Consider the following 19,826-nt stretch of genomic DNA (forward strand, 5'->3'; position numbering starts at 1 on the left):
ATTTGAAGTCAGGTGTCATCATCCTCCAGTTTATCAGTGAGGAAATGGAAGCTAACAGAATCTAAAAGGCTTGCCCAAGATCACAAAGTAGAGAAGAGTGAGGACTAAGGCCCTGCTCTGGGTCTTCTACCAAGACTGAGCGTGTTTTGAGGCTCTGGGGAGAAAAGAAGAGAGATTCTAGAATATGTTTTTTTTTTTATTGGTTGTTCAAAACATTACAAAGCTCATGACATATCATGTTTCATACATTTGATTCAAGTGAGTTATGAACTCCCATTTTTACCCCAAATACAAATTGCAGAATCACATCGGTTACACATCCACATTTTTCCATAATGCCATATTAGTGACTGTTGTATTCTGCTGCCTTTCCTATCCCCTACTATCCCCCCTCCTCTCCCCTCCCATCTTCCCTCTCTGCGTCATCTGTTGTTGTTCAGTTCTCTCCCTTGTTTTTCCCCCTCTTTCCCCTCACAACCTCTTATATGTTTTTAATGATTGCCTCTGACCCTTTATCTGTGCTTTAGCATATTTATCAGTCTCATTGTTCATTAGCACCTGACCTTTCTCTTATTGATATTTAACTTTTCCCAAAATTAAAAAATAAAATGGAAGTATTATGATCCATGAAATCTTTTTGCTTCTCCATCTCTTCTATCTCTAAGAAAGGTAGAAGTTTCTAATAGAATCTGCAATGTGTATTTTTAAAATACAACTGATGATACAGAAGTGGTTTGCATTGGATCTTATGTAATGTTCTTGGGTTACCGTGGGATGACTCTAGCCACTTCATAAATAGTGTATTTTGATGTGTGATTTGTTTTTTCATAGGCTTCCTCTGGCATTCTCTTTTCTCTGTGAGCCAAAGGAAGCCTTGCTTAGCATAAGTTATTCTACTGAAATGTCATGCTGTTGCTGCTTTTGCAACAGATTTTGGATGATTATAGGTGAATCAGAGTGATGTTTGGTTTCTAGTGGTTTTGGCCAGTGCTGGTGGCTTGGATCTGAGCTCAGGAGTCATTTTCAGAAGATCTAAGCAGCTACCACTTTTTCCCAACCCCAGAAATCAAGCAAAACTTAAAAATGTATAGCTGACGAATCATTAACTGTCTCTAGCTGCCATGTTCCTGCTGTGTGCTGTGAAGGTTCCTGAAGCCGTGTCTGACATGTTGATGTCAGAGTTCCACCACCCAGAGACTGTGCAGAGACTGAATGCTGTCCTCAAATTCCACACGCTCTGGAGGTTTCGCTATCAGGTTTGGCCCCGGATGGAGGAGGGAGCACAGCAGATTTTTAAGGTGAGAGATACTTCCCACATGAGAATTTGATCAGCAAAACTCACCCAAGATTTGTTTAAATCCAAGAACGTCGGAGCTACAATGCCTAGTGAAGGAAAACCTTGTCTTTTGTTTTTCTAATTATATAAGTAAACATAACTCACACACGAATGTGTTCTTGTTGCTAAAAGAAAAATTGAAATACAGAAGAATGTAAAATAGAGAATCAAGTTTCTATAAAACCTCAATAGCATAATAACATCCCCAGAGGTAAGCACATATAAGTGGATTGTAATCTTCTATGCATTTTGCTGTTAAAAGAATACGTGTGTGTGTGTATCTATATATCTGTGTACCTTTGGAGGAAGATAGTTAACACAACTAAATGTCATTTAGTTGAAACTCTTTCATTTTATTGATGAGTAAACTGAGGCCCAGAGAGGTTCATGGTGTGTCCTCCAGCAAAAAAAAAAAAATAGCTTTTCAGACAGCTCTTCTCTTTGTTTCTTGCCTATTCTGGGAGGAGTCACGTAGGTCCTTGACACCTATTAAAATGGATTGTGTCTTAATTATACTTCAGACTCGACTCTTTCCAGACTCATATTTCATCTTGCTCACCTCATTCTTCTGTTATCAACTAACAGATCCCGCCTCCCAGTATCAACTTCACCCTGCCCTCCCCAGTGCTTGGAATGCCATCTGTCCCAATGTTTGACCCTCCATGGGTCCCTCAGTGCAGTGGGAGTGTCCAGGACCCCATTAATGAAGATCAGTCTGTGAGTATCAAGCACTTTGCCCCCATATCTCCAAGCTGCCTGGAGTACATGTAAAAGAGAAAAGCAATAAATGTGAGATAACTCCTTTGTTCTTGTTAAAAGAATGTAACAACATTCATAGAGTTGTTCATTTCTGTGACAGAAGAAACTAACACATAGTAGTGGTCATTTGCATACGTTCCAGTCAACATAATTTTGTTTTATAAAAGCTTCAGCCATCTTATAAAATTATTAAAAGTATTAGGCATGGATTTCTTGACCAATGGAAGCACTTTGCTGCTATTATACAGCAAATATACTAATTTAACCTATAAGATGTGAAATACCTGAAGGTTAAAAATACTGACCCTGCAAGAGTAAGAAAAAGAAGAGAGTTGGGAACTCCCACTTCCTCTTTTGCTTCTTATTTTGCAGGTCATCAATATCATCACCACACATATCACTCAGACCTCAGGTCTTATGCTGCTCTTCCATATCACAGCTGTGTAAAATGTAACCCATTAACAGCTAAGTCAAGAACACAGCTATTTGCACACAAAACCCAAGAATATGAGGCTATTGATAAAGTCAATTCTCAAAATATGCCTGCTTTACTTACTTTTCCAAATTATGAATTATGTAAAAGATTTGGAAAACATAGCAAAAATAGAAGAACTCATCTCTTTACACAAATCTATCATCTTTCCTTGAATAAATTCCCATCAAATTTATGGCAATTATATATACATGTTAAAGACTTTCAATACATCTAACAAAATATCCAAAAAAATGTTATGCCATTTTACCTTACACATTTTTCCTTAAGAAAAACATCTTTTCTATTCCAAGTAATGTGTGTGTTTTTTTAAATTGACACCTCAAGTGGCAAAAAATAGTTATTGGTTTTTTAATTCACACCCTTTTGAAAAAGTTAGTTGAATATTGAAGTTAAGTTGAACATTTTGCATATCATATGCAGACTTTGTAAGGCATTTGCAGTTTTCTTGGAGAATTGTTTGAACTCTTCACCCATTGCAATTTGCCTGTTTTATTTTAGTTTTTTCACGTACAATATCTTCATATCCCGTGATCCAGTGCTAAAGAGAAAGGCACATCTGTTTCTTTTCTCATATGTGTGGTAATTACAACATCTGAACCACCAGCCTTAGATTCTTGACTTTTCTCCCATACAGGCAATGGATTCCCTTGAGCCAACCAACTCTCTCCCGACTTTACAATATGTTTGAAACAAAGTCCCCTGCCTCTGTAACCAGCCCTTTCTCTCCCTCCACAATTCTTACCTTTTGCTATATAATAAGCCAGCTTAACCACCTAGTCTTGAAAATGAATTGTCCAATCAAATGCTTTTTAACTGCTATTGTGCCATTCGTCATAGTAAACCTTTTGTCTTATGTTAATATGCAACAAATAAGGTTTCTATGCATGCCCACCTTTAGAAGAGTTACCAAGATCTCTTATCAGACTCTAGAAGCTTATGTTACTATAGGCCAACAAAGAGATGTGCAGTTGCTGTTGGACATAGAGATTGCTTCCTATTGGTTGTGAAGAATTCCAGGATCATTTCCCTGCACTGAGACCACTGTCTCCAGAGCTCTTGGAATTTGTCTCAGCAAAAGGAAGGCATAAATAGAATAGCCATTTTGCAAAGTGAAATTCACCTGTTGAAGAGTGAATTTGTCCTATTTTTTTAAAATTTTTCCTTTATGCCTTTGGTACTAGTAGACATAGATCAAATTTTATATTCAACCATAGTCACACTATCAACTCTCCTAAACTCAGTAATTGTATTTCTACAATTTAAATATTTACATTGTGCCACTGTGTTTATCTACAAATATTATTTAAAGTGTAATAAATACTTGGTTACAAAAATGGAATAAGTCACATACTAACTGGTTTATATGAGAGATGTATCTCCTTCCTCCTCCTTTCCATGGTTTCAACTTTCTATTTTGTTAACCTTATGTAATGAATATCCTTCACTTAAAGCCAGTTCAAAAATATGTGTACCAAATTTTGAAGAGTGAATTTGTCCTATTTTTAGTGTTAATGTTTAAAAAGTGAATCACTGATATCACCAAAAATCCTAAAAGTTAAATAAGATTATTTCCAGAAATTACAGATATTCTTCAATAACTATTCTAATCGAGTTAAAAAATGCTCAGTCATACATAACTTAGAAAATTGGTAGAAAAACAAATAAATCTCCATAAAACTGGATCATAAAGGGCCCTAACATTTCCTGAGGTCAAACTACCACATGGGTGTAATTCATTAGGTCGTTCTTTATGACTCTAACCTTGCAGGAAGAGTTCCTACTAAATAAACCTGCCCTCATGTCTCCACAGAAATCCTTTTCTGCCCGGGCTGTCTCTCGCTCTCATCAAAGAGCAGAACATATCTTAAAGAACTTGCAGCAGGAGGAAGAGAAGAAACGCCTGGGTCGAGAAGCCAGCCTCATTACTGCCATCCCCATCACCCAGGAGGCTTGCTATGAGCCCACCTGCACACCCAACTCAGAGCCGGAAGAAGAAGGTGCCCTCTGCACCCCGGACTTCTTTGGGGGCCGAGTCACAGGGAAAGGACTTGTTTTTAAATAGAAATTCATGACCTTGTGTGATATGAGGTGATATGCCCCCTCCACCTCTATCACTTTCTGACAATATCCAAAGAAAGAAGTTGTTGCTTTCTAAAGTCTAGAGTTGGCCCATTTCCCAGGGAAAACATGAGCTGTGCTGAGGGAACCCGTCAGATCTTGGATGAAGGCTTGGTTGTGATTCCAGATTCTGGCTAAATTCAGAATGCTTATTAAAGTAAATGCAACCACTCTTTCATCATTGAAAATAGAGTAATCCAATAACTGTTTCCAGCCTTCACACATGTAGACAATTTGTCAGTTGACATAAAAAAAATGATTTATGAATCATTTTAATTTCAGTGATTCTGTGTTCTGACTTCCTGGGAAACTTTAGGAGGAACTTTTGTCTTTCTTTTGTAGAGTCTTTGTTTCCTAGTCATTCTAAGTGACTTTAGCCCTGTGGTCTGAAAGCAGTGTATACTTGTGGTATAAGCATAACTGTATCTGTGATGATGATAAATTGAGTTGTAAAGTTCACATGCCCCATTTTGTTTGCCAGTAGAAGAAGTCACCAATCTGGCATCCCGCCGACTGTCCGTGAGCCCCTCCTGCACCTCGAGCACCTCCCACAGGAATTACTCCTTCCGACGAGGGTCGGTCTGGTCGGTGCGTTCAGCTGTCAGCGCAGAAGGTATGTCCTCTTGCAAATGCCTTCTTTATTCCTCATGGCTCAATTGTTTTGGATCTTTTTCCAGTTAACATCACCTTATTACTTTTACACTTGTCCTCATTAAAGAACTTATTTGATGATTTGAGGTTAAAAAAGAAAAACCAGAGTGGAATCCTTAAAAAAAAAATGTTGATTTCACCAAGAATTCTCATTTTTAAGTTGACCTCTTTTAATTACATTACATGTAATCATATTGCTGAAAGTCCTGAAGACATTATTCTAGGCAGTAAATGGTTTTCTTCCCTGGCTTCACATTACTGGGAAGCTTTTTTAAAATGTCCAGACCTATCACAATTACAATCTCTGAAGGTAGGACCCATGTATCTGGTACTTTTAAACCCTCTTTCAGTGACTCCAGTGTAGGACGTTGTTCTGGAGTAACTTAACAATCAAATTAAGACTAAATATCATGAAATTCCTGTAATGAAGTCTGATTCTTGATATGGGAGGGGTGGGAGGCAGACTGATGTTCTTCAGCTCCCAAAACATAAAAACTATACTTCTCTAATGATGAACAACTGGCTAACTGCTATATGGTTATATAGATATCATCACTGATTTATGAAGTCAGCAAAAATATATACAGAAATGGAACAAATAGAGCAGTCATTCTCAACCCTTTGCTACACAGTCCTAGGGAATTTTGAAAAATGACTGATGCTAGTTATTCACAACTTATGGAGATGGGGCCCAAGACGTATCTGTATTTTCATAACAATTTTAATAAGAAATAATTCATGTATCGTAAGATTCATCTCTGATGTATACAGTGCTGTAGTTTTTAGTATATCCACGGAATATGTAACACTCACTATCTTAATTTTCAAATATCTTTTTCATATCAAAAGAAAACCCATACCCATTAGCAGTCACTGCTTCCCTGAACCCAGCAAGAACTAATCTGCTTTTTATTTCCATGGATTTGCCCATTTTACACATTTCATATAAATGGAATTGTATGATATATGTTCTTTTGTGACTGGATTTTTTTCATTTGGCATAATATTATCAAGGTTCATCCATATTGTAGCATGTATTAAGTTTTCATTCTTATTTATTCCCAAATAATTTTCTATCACATTTTGTTTCCATTTTGTCTACTATGAATTAGGCTCTTAGGAACAGACATGTGGAAGTTTTTATGAGGAAAATTGCCAAAGTATTTCCAATGTGTCTGTACCATTTTACATTCCCATCAAAAAGTGTGAGGGTTCCAGTTGCTCCACATCTTTTCCCATACTCTTTATTGTCTGTTTTAGTTTTAGCCATGCCTTTGGATGTGAAATGGCTATCTCATTATGATTTTGATTTGCATTATGCTAATGCAAATTATCTTTTCATGTGCTAATTGAATATTCATATATCTTCTCTAGGAAAATGTCCATTTGAATCTTTTGTCTTTATTTTCTTTATTACTTTTATGTATTAAATTTGCATATCATTTAATGTAAAAGATATAATTACAATTACATGAAATACAAATGAGAAAGCATTTATTTCAATACATGAAAGAAGTATGTAGATGTAAAACAAAGTATCCATACTGTTATTTGCCCATTTTTAATTGGTTAATTTCACTGTTGAGTGATAAGAATTATTTATATATTTTGGAGACAGGCCATTTGTCAGATAAACGGTTCACAAATATTTTCCAAACCATTATGGTTTGGCTTTTTACTTTCTTAATGGCAAATTTGAAACATGGAAGATTGTAATTTTATTTAAGTCATATATGTGAATATATATATGTATATATTATATATATAAATTTATATGCATAGATGTATATAAAATTATATATATATATATATAAAATTTTGTCACTTGTACTTTTAGTGTCATATCTAAGAAACAATTGTGTATCCCAAGATAACAAAAATCTGTTCCTATGTTTTTTTCCCAAGAGTTGTATGGCTTTAGCACTTATATTTAGGAGTCCAGTCAATTTTGAGTTAATGTTTTAATTATGATATTAGAATTCAACTTCATTCTTTTGCATGTAGATATCTAGTTGTCTGAGTACCATTTATTGAAGATATTCTTTTTCTTCATTAATTTTTTTGGATTAATGTAAAAAATCAATTGAACACAAATGTAATGGTTTATTTCTGATCTTTCTATTCTATTGATCCATACTTCAATCTTTGTGTCAGTACCATACTTTGTGTCAGTAGCATATATAAGTCTTGATTACTGTAACTTTATAGTAAGATTTTTTTAAGGAAAATGTGAGTTCTTCAACTATGTTTTTCTTCTTCAAAATTATGTTAGCTAATCTTGGTCTCTTGGCACTTTTATGTGAATTGGAGGATTATTTTGTCAACTTCTTAAAAAAGACACATGAGATCTCATTGCATTGTATCTGTAGATCACTGTGGGATTTATTAAGTCTTCTGATCAATGAACACGCATACTTTTTCATTCATTTAGGTCCTATTTCAACAATATGTGTAGCTTTCAGTGTACAAGTCTTGTACTTCTTTCATTGAATTTATTCCTAAGTATTTTATTATTTTTGATGCTAGTTTATTTAAAAGTGTTCTCCTGCCAGGTATGGTGGTGCACACCTGTAATCCCAGCAGCAAGGGAGGCTGAGACAAGAGGATTGCAAGTTCAAAGCCAGCCTCAGCAAAAGCAAGGCACTAAGCTACTCAGTGAGACCTTGTCTCTAAATAAAATACAAAATAGGGCTGGGTATGTGGCTCAGTGGTTAAGTGGCCCTGAGTTCAATCTCCAGTACCCACCTCCCCCCCCAAAAAAATAAGTTATTCTTCTAATTTTACTTTTGAGATTTTATTCCCCATGCATAAAAATACAGTTGAGGGCTGGGGTTGTAGCTCAATGGTAGAGTGCTTGCCTCACATGCATGAGGCACTAGGTTTGATCCTCAGCACCACATAAAAATAAATAAAATAAAGATATTGTGTCCATCTATAACTAAAAAGTCTTTTAAAAATACAGTTGATTTTTGTATATTATATCTTGTATCCTGCAGCCTCTATGAAATAGTTTATTACTTCTAATAGTTTCTTGTGGATTCCTTAGGCTTTTTTATACACGAAATTATATCATCTGCAAATAAAGATAATTTATTTCTTTCCTACTAATCTTTCTCTTTATTTTATATTTAATAATACTGGTTAAACATCCAGTATGGTTTGTATAGGAGAGGTGAGATCAGATATTTTTGCCTTGTTTCTGATCTTGGGGGAAAGCATTCAGTCTTTTACTATTAAGTATTCACTAACTTAATCCAGTTAGTGTTAGTGGATTTTTTATTTTAAAAAAAATCTGTGGGTTTTTAATAAATGGCCTTTATAATGTTGAGGAAGTGCCCTTCATTTCCTAGTTTTGTATTTTCTTTTTTATTATGAAAAGTGTTGAGTTTTATCAAAGGCTTTTTTGTACTTATTGAAATTCTCATGAGGTGTTTTTTTTTTCATTCTATTAAGATATATTTGTTGCTTTTTATATGTTTATCTTTCCTTGCATTTCTGAGGTAAATCTCATTTGGTCATAGTATATAATCTTATATAGTTCTAGATTCAGTTTACTAATAGCTTGTTGAAGATTTTCTCATCTATACACATAAGGGATACTGATCTGTTTTTCATTTCTTGTGATGTCATTATCTAGTTTCAGTACAAAGCAATACTGACTTATTAGACTGATTTAAGCAGTGTTTCCTTCTCTTCTAATTTTTAGAAGTTTTTGTGAAGAATTAGTGTTAAATATCTGTTCAGTATTTGGTGGAATTGTCCAATAAAGTTACCTGGGTCTTGGCTTTCCTTTGTGGAAAGTTTTTTTTTTAATTACTATAGCAATCTCTTTGATATAAATCTATTCAAATTTTCTATTTCTTCCCTAGTCAACTTCTTTACGTTATGCCTTCCTAGAGACTTGTGTATTTAATCCACATTCTCTAATTTATTTATGTATACTTGTCCTTAATATTTCTTTGCAATCCTTATTATATTGATAATTATGATTGGTAGTGATGTGTGCCCTCTTTTTCCTCAGTTTTAGCAATTTGGGTCTTTTCTTCTTTTCTCTTTCTCAGTCTACCTAAAGATTTGTCAATTTTATTGATCCTTTTCAAGGAATAGTATTTTATGATGTAATTCAATATCTGACCATTGGTTATTTGGAATTAACTGTTTGATTTCTATATATTTGTAAATTTCCAAGTTCTTATACAGTTATTGATATACAATTTAATCTCTTAGGGTCAGAAAACATATTACTTCACCTTTTTAAACTCATGGAGGGGCTGGGGATGTGGCTCAAGCGGTAGTGCACTCTCCTGGCATGCATGTGGCCCGCATTTGATCCTCAGCACCACATACAAACAAAGATGTATCCGTCAAAAAAATAAATATTAAAAAATTCTCTCTCTCTCTTTCTCTCTCTCTCTCTCTCTCTCTCTCTCTCTCTCTCTCTCTCTCTTTAAAAAAAATAAACTCATTGAGGCTTGTGTGTGATTGCATACATTCTGAACTATGTTTCAGAAAAATGTTTAATTATTATTGCTTATGTATGTTAGGTTTAGTTGGTCTATAATGCTGTTCAAGTCCTCTGTTCTCTTGATGAAGTCTGTCTAGTTGTTCTAAACATTACTGAGAGTGGGATAGTGAAGTTTGTAGTGATTACTATTGAATTATCTATTTCTCCCTTTAATTCTGTCAGTTTTTGCTTGTTAAGTTTTGGGGCTCTCTTGTTGTTACAAATGCATGTAAAATTGTTTTCCCAATAGGTTGATTTTTTTTATAGTTATAACATGTCTTCCTTTGCCTCTAGTAAAATTTTTTATATTAAAATTCAATTTGATAATAATATAGATGTTCCAGCTTTCTCTTAACTATTGTCCATATGGCATATCTTTTTCCATCTTTCTTCCGTCTTATTTGTGTCTCTGAAACTCTATGACTCTAAAAACACTATATATTTAAGTCATGTTTCTTTTTTTTTAATTTATTTTTTTGGTACCTTATAATTATATATAACAGTGGGATTCATTGTGAGATATTCATATGTATAAACCCACATATAAATACATGTAACATAATTTGGTCAACTTCTTTCCCTCCTTTTCTATCCTTACCTTGGGCTCCCTTTCACTTACATTTTCATGAGATCCCCCCTCACTTTTTTTCCTCTCTATCTTCTACCTGTGAGAGTAAACATCCAACCCTTGACTTTCCAAGTTTGGCTTATTTCACTTAACATAATACTCTCAAGTTCTTTTTCACTTTTTATTTTTACTGCTCATTCTGTTTCTTGATAGGAATATTTTGTCCATTTTTACTTAATGTAATTATGGATAAAATAAGATTTATATTTGCCATTTTGCATGTAAAAGATATGGTATGCAAAAGACAGATTTATTTTTATTGTTATTTTGTATTAAAGCTGTCATGTTTATGTAACATTTATAAAGTATTAAAATAGAAAATACAACTACTGATAGAATATCTTTGTCTAGTTGAGTCCCAAATCTAAGCTTCCTTAAAGACAGTTTCTATTGACTGCTTTTATTTCTCTATGGGCAGTATTTTCTTGATTTTTTTGCATGCTTCATAATTTTTTATCAAAAAATGGAAAATTTAAGTTGCATCATGTGGCAGCTTTGAAAATCAGACATCCTCTTTCCAAATTGGGGCGTGTTATTGGTAGAAGTTGTGTTATTATTTGTTTGGTTACTGACTGTTCTGGACTAATTGTTAAAAATCTGCATACTTTCTTGAGTATGATCACCTAAATCTCTTAAGTTAAATTAGTGATCAGGTAATGATTAGACAGAGCTTTTTCTTAAATGCCATGTACTGAAGAGTCTCCTAGCCTTTGCTAGAGGGCTCTATAGATGTACTGAGTCACCTTCGTGTTCCAGTAGTTTAAGACTCTGCCTTGGCCTTCACTGTTTCACTTTATGCTTGGGCAGAGCCTCAAGGTCAGCCAGAAGCGATAGGTTAGGAATTTAGGTCTTTCATGAGCGAGAGCACACCCTTGCACATGCATGCAGCCATCTAGATACCAAGAATGTGTCAGAGACCTACATTCTCCAGATTTTCCTTTATGTTTTTTCTGCAGATTCCTGCTTGCCCCAGCTGATATAAGCACCTCAGCCAGCTGTAATGTGAGACAGTTGTTTGCTAATTCTTTTTGGCCAATGACCTAGGTATAAATCATTTGCACTAAGCAAGCATTGAGCCAAGTCAAATAAAGACAAGCACTCTGCGTGGGGATTTTCCAAATAGTGGCTAAATAGTTCAAGTTGTGACATTTCTCTAGTGACAAGGTTTTTGGGAGCTCCAAACCTGCTATACCCCCTAGAGGCTGTTAGGCTGCTGGTATTTACATCTGCCATGGATATGCAGCTACTAATTTCCAAGGCTACCAAGAAGCCAAAGAAAGGCAGAGAGAAGAGAGAAAGTTAAAAAAGCAAAAACACTAGCAATCATATCAAGATTCTGCTTTTTGATTTCTAACAAACACTCCTTAAATTGTTCTCAGATTTTGGTTAATTTTTAAAGTTCTGAGAATGTTTATTTTGACTATATTTTCCAATGTTCTTATTGCTTTTGTGTTAGATTTGGGTAATCTTTATTATTATTCCTTAAGTGCCTACCCAGTGTATCTGTCCATATACTGTTTAAAGATTTTCATATACATCTAGGGTGAAACCAGGACTGAGAGCAACTAAGTAAGTCTCTTACCCTCCAGTCCTTCATAAGACCTCTAAAATCCCAAATAACTACATACACTGAAATATGAGAATCAAAGACTCCCTGTTCTTTAAGCACTCTAGAAAAATGACTTACTTTGTATTAATAATAAAATTAGTTTTTTTATTGAGCTGTAAAATGTCTTTCCTACATTCCTTGACTATTAAATCTAAACTCATTGTATTCCCATATGAAATAATTGTTCAAATTTATTATTAATCATATTTATCAGTGAACATAAGAACATAAATATGAGTGGGCTGTTATTCTCACCTGGAACATGTGTATATGTTTTTTGCTACTCTGTATTCGTACTTACCACTTCCAGTTGCATCTGTGAAAAATGACTTAGTCTCCACTTAAAATGTGATCTTTGAGTTCATGTTATGAGCTGATCTACCCAGAATGTCCATGCTTCTTTCTCCATAAAACAAGAAAAAAAGACAGTATTTGTGAAGTGGGTTGGTTTTGTTATTTAACATGAGGAGACACTCTATGTAAATCCAATTTTTAAAAAATTATGATATTTCATCATTGCTGATGATTATACCACTAAGTCGGTAAGACTTGAACTGAACTGAAATGTTGTTGTATTAGAATTACAGCATTGGGGAAAGCACCCCGATTTTGTCTCCCCCTCCAGATGAGGAGCACACCACGGAACACACACCAAACCACCATGTGCCACAGCCCCCACAGGCCGTGTTCCCTGCATGCATCTGTGCAGCAGTGCTGCCCATCGTTCATCTCATGGAGGACGGTGAGGTGCGGGAGGACGGAGTAGCAGGTACAGTTTGACCCGTCACACCTTCCGTCATGGGCTTAAGGGTTCATCTGATGGAGAACAGTAGATTCCTCTTGAACATGTTACCCACTGAACATGTTACCCACATGTTGAATGGTTTTATCATTTGTTATAACTACAGATTTGTGGCTTAGAATACCAACACTGTCACTTTTGCAGCAGGAATAGGTTAGTCTGCCATGCTATAAACTTCCATATCTCATCAATTTATGACCTCCTCCTCTCATACTTGTATAACCAATAAATAGCATTGACAAAGAAGTAGTTAGGTCCAGGAAGGTTATCTATGACCAGAAAACAAAACAACACTTAACTTGGTCAAGTAGAAATGAAACAGTCACTGTGTCCATCTTAGAAATTTTAGCTATTCATTTGACACCACAAAAAAACATCTTTCCTAATTGCAAAATGAAATGAAAAACTAGGGGTAAAGATGAGTTATACTTGTGATAGACAAAAGGTTAATATTCTTAAATTTTTGAATTAAGAATAAAGTTAAAACTCAGTATCAATTTTAAAAACCCCTGTAGAAAAATGGGCAAAGGATATAAACAGTTTATTGGCCATTAACACCTGTAAACAGCTGTTTAAAACAACAGTGAAAGCTTATATGTCAGTTACAAAGTAGGCAAAGATTTCCTTAAAATACCCCAGTTGGTGAAGAGGCAGGAAAAAGAGCATCCTCAAAACTTGGTGTTCAAGCATAAAATTTGGTGCAAGCATTCTAGAATGGGGTTTCATTATGTGGATCAAAAACTTAAAAGTGTAAAAAATTGGTTTCTAGCAATTTTATAAAGCAAAAACGGAGACTATATAAAAGTTTATAAAGGACACTGAACATTATATAAAACAAAAGTCTGGAAAAAATTTAAATGTGCTATACCACAGACAATTAAATTAATCTTTTTACGCCAATTGAGAGTATTCTGTACACATAAGAAATCATATTCTAGAATATTAACATAAAAACTGTTCTTCATATTGCTAAATTAAAAAATTGAGTATGAAACAATGTTTCCTATATGTTTCAACATATATGTTAAGTATGTATTTCCTATATATAAAAGGACATCCTCCAGATTGTTCATAGCTATTATTATGATTGGTGGTCTTCCCATTTTTATTTTTCCCTTTGTGGTATTCTGTGTTTTCCAGGTTTTAAGCATCAAACTGCCTTATTAGAATAATGAGAATAAAAAGTATTGTAAAGATATTTTTGCAACCAATTTCAAACCTAACAAAAATCTACACCTTTCAAAATTATTTATGGGATACATGAATGCTAAAGCTTAGTATTTATGTATTTCTTATTCATATTATTGATTTATAAGGCTCTGAATTTCAGTTGGATGGTTAATTTCTGAAGCAATAATTGGTAATGTTTGTTGAAAATATAGACTGAAGGATAAATTTATGCTAAATTCTATACACCTAGTTTAGAAAACTAGTGGAATTGGGAATGCTATTTAGACTCATCCCTTTGCCCACTGGCTTTCTTAGTCTGGATGCTTGCAGGTAATCTTAGCCTGACTACCTTTTCCAAAGTAGGAGCACATCATTTCTCATGAGGACTGATTATTTTTAAGAGTCTCTCATCAGTAACGGGAACCCAATTAGTACTGGCTTAACTACTTTAACTTACCAAAAGAGATATTATTTAACACATCCATGTAGACTTTAAAAGACCATCTGTAATTCATGTGCACTTTAACCAAATATATTTTCCAACACTAAATAATTACTTTAGGAATTTATGTCATAAGCAATGAAATATGACTTTAATAAAGACTTACCACTGCTCATATTATTGTGGTTTCCACAACACAGACAACTGCGTGTGTTCACAAAGTTATTCTTTGCAATGCTAATACTTAAAGACTATCTTACTCTTTTTTCTTAACTTTTCTTTACATGTGAAAATGTTCAGTGAGAACAAGAAAAAGAACGAATATTCACCTTTCAAAAGAAAAAGAGTTTAGAGAATCTTTCTAAGGCAAAATGGAGAAACTAATTTAAGCTTGGTTAATTGTTTGAATAGTGTGTAATAGATTTATCTCCATTTAAGACAAATGTTCAATTTTTTTTTCCTCTTCTAAAGTGAGTGCTGTGGCCCAACAAGTCTTATGGAATTGTCTAATTGAAGATCCATCAACTGTTCTTCGACATTTTCTGGAAAAACTGACAATCAGCAATAGACAAGTAAATTCCTCTTCCTTTACAGTGTAGTTATGATTGTGAATACTGTAAAAAGCAAGTTAAAGACTCTGTATAGTGCTGTGCATGCAACATCAATGTCCTCTCATACATAGCCAAAGAGTACTTTTTAAAATAATGATGATGAGCAATATTAAATTTTGCTGTTTTCTTTCAAATTTGTTACTTGACATCTGTGTGTATGTTACTAGTGATAACCCTAAATCTGAAAGACTCTCAATATTTTGAACGAAGACTAAATTTAGTATAATGTTGTTAATTTGGATACATTTGTTGAATTCTGAGTCTGTGGTACAGGTGGGATTATTAGAATAGGTGAACACTCTTCTTTAGTCAAAAAGCTAATTTGCCAGACCACCCTATAAGAAAATTATGTAAAAACAGTTTGCTGAGCAATGAAAAAAATATACTGATAATTAAAAATTATTTGTTTCTACATTATGACCATATTCATTTGAATATTAGGTTTAGTTTCTGAAAATAAGTTAGTTATGGCCCAGTTATCCTCTCTTGGCCTCACTCTTCTTGTTAACTCAAAACTTAGGAAACAGAATTATGAAGTTCAAAAGTTTAGTAAGCTTGGTTTGTTTAATGGTTTCTCAACATAGGTCTTCCTTACATTCCCACCACACTTTGGAGGGCATGCCATGGCAGATAGTTAACTAAATATATAGCTCTAAAGGTTTACTCATGACCTGTAGATACAGTGTAAAGTTTTATTAAAAAAAAAAAAACACAGATGTCCTTGATATTTATGTCAGCTCCTAGAAGAAAGGTGTTAGATAAATACTAAGATTAGTTACATACTGAGTATCACATGTACTATAAGTATACATGTGCATCACATAAACTATATTAAAATGTTGAGCATTTAAAGTCTGAGCAAAAAGTTAAAAATCTCCCCCAATTTTCAACAAATTAATTTTGTTTCCTACAGCATGGCACCTGAACAAGACATTAAAATTCTGCTCTCTTTTCAGGATGAATTAATGTACATGCTGCGCAAACTTCTCTTAAACATTGGAGACTTTCCTGCTCAGACATCTCATATCCTATTCAACTACTTGGTGAGTGTCAGTAGTCAATAGATTATGTTGATTTCCAAGTAAGAAGCAGGAACATGAGATAAAAGTCTCAGGGTTTTTAAAACATAATTTTTCATTAATTGAGAGACAAGTGAGTCTCAGTAAGTGGAGTCCACCACTCTTAGTAGAGGAAGACCCTGCCCGCCACAGTTTTGACACCTGGTGGATACTCCACAAACGTGCTTTCCCACTCTTTCTTTAGCATTATGCGACTTCCTTATTTCCCTTCATGTCATTTTTAGCCATTCATTCCCTTTTCCTGTATTGCCATTTAAAGTGTATGCCTGTACACACACACACACACACACACACACACACACACACACACACACACACACGAGCAAGTATTTCCCTAGGTAGAAAATATTTGTGAGTGGATTTTTCCATGACAGCTGTCTATGCTTGAACCTCATCTGAAAACTCCTTCCTGACACTTCAGGTCTTACCAGTTTCTTCACATGAATATGCATTTGGGGGACTGGGACATGATGACTATTCTTTGAAACTACACCTTAATTCAGGCAGACAGAAAGCCAAATTAACGTCTCTGTCGGGAAAACTCCTTTCCTTCTTCCTCACTATCGTCAGGGAAATACTTGTCCATATGTATATGCATATGCATCCATAGTTGGGTGACAAATTTAACTCACACTACAACTCCCATGGGCAGAGAATATTTGTAATTCCTTTCTCTTGTCTGTGACTAATTTGGTCTTCCGGAGTGCCCACTTGCCTGTTGGCAAGGGGAAAAAAATATATAAATAAGTGTCCAATCTCGTTATAAGTTCAGACTGATACAAAAATATGAACTGCACTTTTGGATAGTGTTCAGTCTTTCTTGGATAAAATGCTTATTCTCTAGGAAGCCTCCTTCTTCCCACTGCTTTTGTTTGTAAGAACCATGTGGAGTGGGGGAGGAAAAAAGACCTTTCTTCACGGGTCTGTCCCTGTGTTTCCTCTGGCTGCTATACTTGTGAGATAATGTTCTTTGTCTGACTGGTGGCTAGATGCCAGGTTGGCAAAAACGGAAGCCCTTGACTCTGGAAACATGAGGCCTGTCTGCTTCCAGTGGTATTTGCTAGAAGTCTCAATCTCACCTCAACTCTGGCTAGTGCTGTAAATGCCCATGTGTCTGGCTCAAGCATAGGAAGTCCACCAGCTAGAGTGTCCTCTTCAGCTACTGTAGCCATTTGGAAAACTCTCCAGTCAGGGGTCCACTGTTTTGGGGTCCTGGCTATGTCACACAAAAAAGCAAAGATAGATTAGCAAAGACAAATGTCAGGGCCTCCCTCAGTGTAAGTATGTGCCCTGCCAAGTTTACATGGCGTCCAGGTTGGTATGGAATGGAAACCCAGAGACTGGAGGCAAGAGCCCTTTGAATGTTACCTTCACTTGCCCACACACATTACCAGGTCACCGGATAGGGCAAATACTTGGCTAGATCATTACTCTCCTCCATCTTTTAATTCTGCATCAAGTAGATGAGCATTTAATTTTTCTTCTACTATATTCTCCTTCTGTCTATTTCAAGTGAGCCTTAGAGGTGAACATAAGTCCTCCCAGGTAACAGATAAGCTAATAGAGAAAAGGAATGGCCATATTTGGACCTTGCTTTAAATCTTAAAAATCTTATTTTGCATGAATATACCTTCCTATCTCTGCATTTCTGTCCAGACTCTACTCTTTCCCCAAATCCCAGGCAGATGTCTGCTTTGGGTGGACAAGGAGAAGGGGCTTGTATTCAGAAAGAAAAAACAGTAAAGGGAAGAGTCAAATTTTTTAAAATAACCCTTATGAGATATTCCTTTTTTTCTAATTGCTGTCAGAGGTATAGATGGTGGGGATGTTGGCAACACTGACTCATCACTTCTAGACTCTTAAATCCACTGTTTGACTTGACCTGGCAACTTTAATGTGGGGCAAGAGTAACTGTGGGAATGTGAAGACTTTTGCATGAGTGTGGTACCTTGATAGTTCTAAGATGTTTTTGAATACATCTCAAAATCCTTAATAAGCATGAACCAGTTCTTGAGCTTGTCTGCCATCTCAGTCACCAATCTACTACTGTACACAAAGAAGGCCCATGATATCTCAGATATCTGGCACCTGAATGCTCTGATAGCACATAAGACAGACAAAATCGGAAATGCACACCAGTTTTAAGGAAGACACACTTCTGACTAATCGAGACACTTTAAGCTCATCTGGTTTCCATCTTTTATAGATTTCTGCTAGAGGTGATGTTTGACCCTCATTAAAGCATTAGCATTCAGAACCATCAAAGCAAATGAGTTTAGTGACCCTTATTATTTCAATATAATGGAAAAGTTTCCCAGGACTGCTGAATTTTTCAAGAAACAATGGCTAAACCTACAGGGGAAAATTTTACATTATTCTTTTCTGATTTCGTTGTGTACTATTGAAAGGTAGTCAAGAGTTATTACATCAAATATTCCAATTATAGTCACTCCTCATTGTATAGAATGTTAAATATTCTACTTTCTACTAAAAAGTAGATTTAGAAGACATTTTAAATGTCAGCTTTAAAATACGCAAAATGACACATTTTTTTCAACATGTTAGAGGACACACAAATCAAACTTTAGAATTTGCTGATTTGGCAAAGCAGGGCATTCTTAGGTTCAGACTATTAGACTATTTGCTGCAGCTGGTGTGTGGGTAAACATCACATACAGATTAATTTTGGATGGCTTCTGTGCCTGAGAATACTAGGAGATATGGTGTCTGTAAGAATGATTTTTATGCCTTCTTCTTAAGAATTGGTCATTTTAATGATACATAAAAATATATGGAAGCCTGTTTGTCAATTTTCTAATTCCACCCTCTCAGTGCCATTGAAAGTGTTAGAGAAGCATTTGAACAAAGAAATTGAAGTCACAGGAGAAGATCCAAATTTAAAAAAGAAGAGCCAGGGAAATGAGAATGTGAGCTCAGGATCACTGTGGCTTTGTCGCTTGTTCTAATTTCAGGTGGGATTGATCATGTACTTCGTGCGAACCCCTTGTGAATGGGGAATGGATGCCATTTCAGCCACTCTGACTTTCCTGTGGGAGGTGGTTGGGTACGTGGAGGGCCTTTTCTTCAAGGACCTCAAGCAGACAATGAAGAAGGAACAGTGTGAAGTAAAGCTCCTGGTGACTGCTTCAATGCCAGGTAAAAAAAAAAAAATTATGAATAGCCCTTTGAAAGACCATGGATGCTCTTTCATTCATGAGAAAATTTTCAGAGTTCTAACCCCTAGAATGGAGTGCATCAAAGAATTTTTGTTTAATCCAATCAGAGAAAAACAATAGACCCTTTAAAAAGTGAGCAGTTGCCAGATGAAAAGGGACACATCAGAACTGAGATCCTTGAAGGACTGCCAAGGTTAAAGATGTATGGAAGTCTCTCGCAGAGGAAAGCTGAACTGAAAGCCTTTTTGAGTGAATTTTTGGCACTGCAAGGAGAATGATATTGTCTGCATGGCAGGGACCCCAGTCCTTTGTAAACTCAATGAGAGATGGCTTTATGAAAGATTGGAAAAGGGAAAAGCAGGAAGAGGGAGAATTACAAAAGAACATCAAGTGTGATATGAACTCTAGATACAGTTCCTTTTCACTTCACACAGCTTGTTTGTCC

At 35.3% G+C, this 19,826-nt stretch overlaps 1 protein-coding gene across 15 annotated transcripts in view; it reads left to right on the top strand.

The window, feature by feature from the left end:
• Unc80 (unc-80 subunit of NALCN channel complex) overlaps positions 1–19,826 on the top strand; it is a 189,254-nt gene that overhangs the window by 113,948 nt on the left and 55,480 nt on the right. For 13 of the 15 annotated variants that reach the window (XM_078017951.1, XM_078017952.1, XM_078017948.1 and 10 more), the window contains 8 exons: positions 1,117–1,298; positions 1,922–2,053; positions 4,402–4,588; positions 5,191–5,322; positions 12,727–12,870; positions 14,987–15,087; positions 16,083–16,169; positions 19,178–19,361. In XM_078017951.1, the coding sequence (XP_077874077.1) occupies positions 1,117–1,298; positions 1,922–2,053; positions 4,402–4,588; positions 5,191–5,322; positions 12,727–12,870; positions 14,987–15,087; positions 16,083–16,169; positions 19,178–19,361 (1,149 nt within the window). The remainder of the gene's footprint in view (positions 1–1,116; positions 1,299–1,921; positions 2,054–4,401; positions 4,589–5,190; positions 5,323–12,726; positions 12,871–14,986; positions 15,088–16,082; positions 16,170–19,177; positions 19,362–19,826) is intronic. The other 2 variants (XM_040294849.2, XM_005341164.4) reach the window with 1 other exon arrangement.

Source organism: Ictidomys tridecemlineatus, chromosome 7, assembly GCF_052094955.1.
Source record: "Ictidomys tridecemlineatus isolate mIctTri1 chromosome 7, mIctTri1.hap1, whole genome shotgun sequence".
In the NCBI taxonomy this organism is placed as follows: Eukaryota; Metazoa; Chordata; class Mammalia; order Rodentia; family Sciuridae; genus Ictidomys; species Ictidomys tridecemlineatus.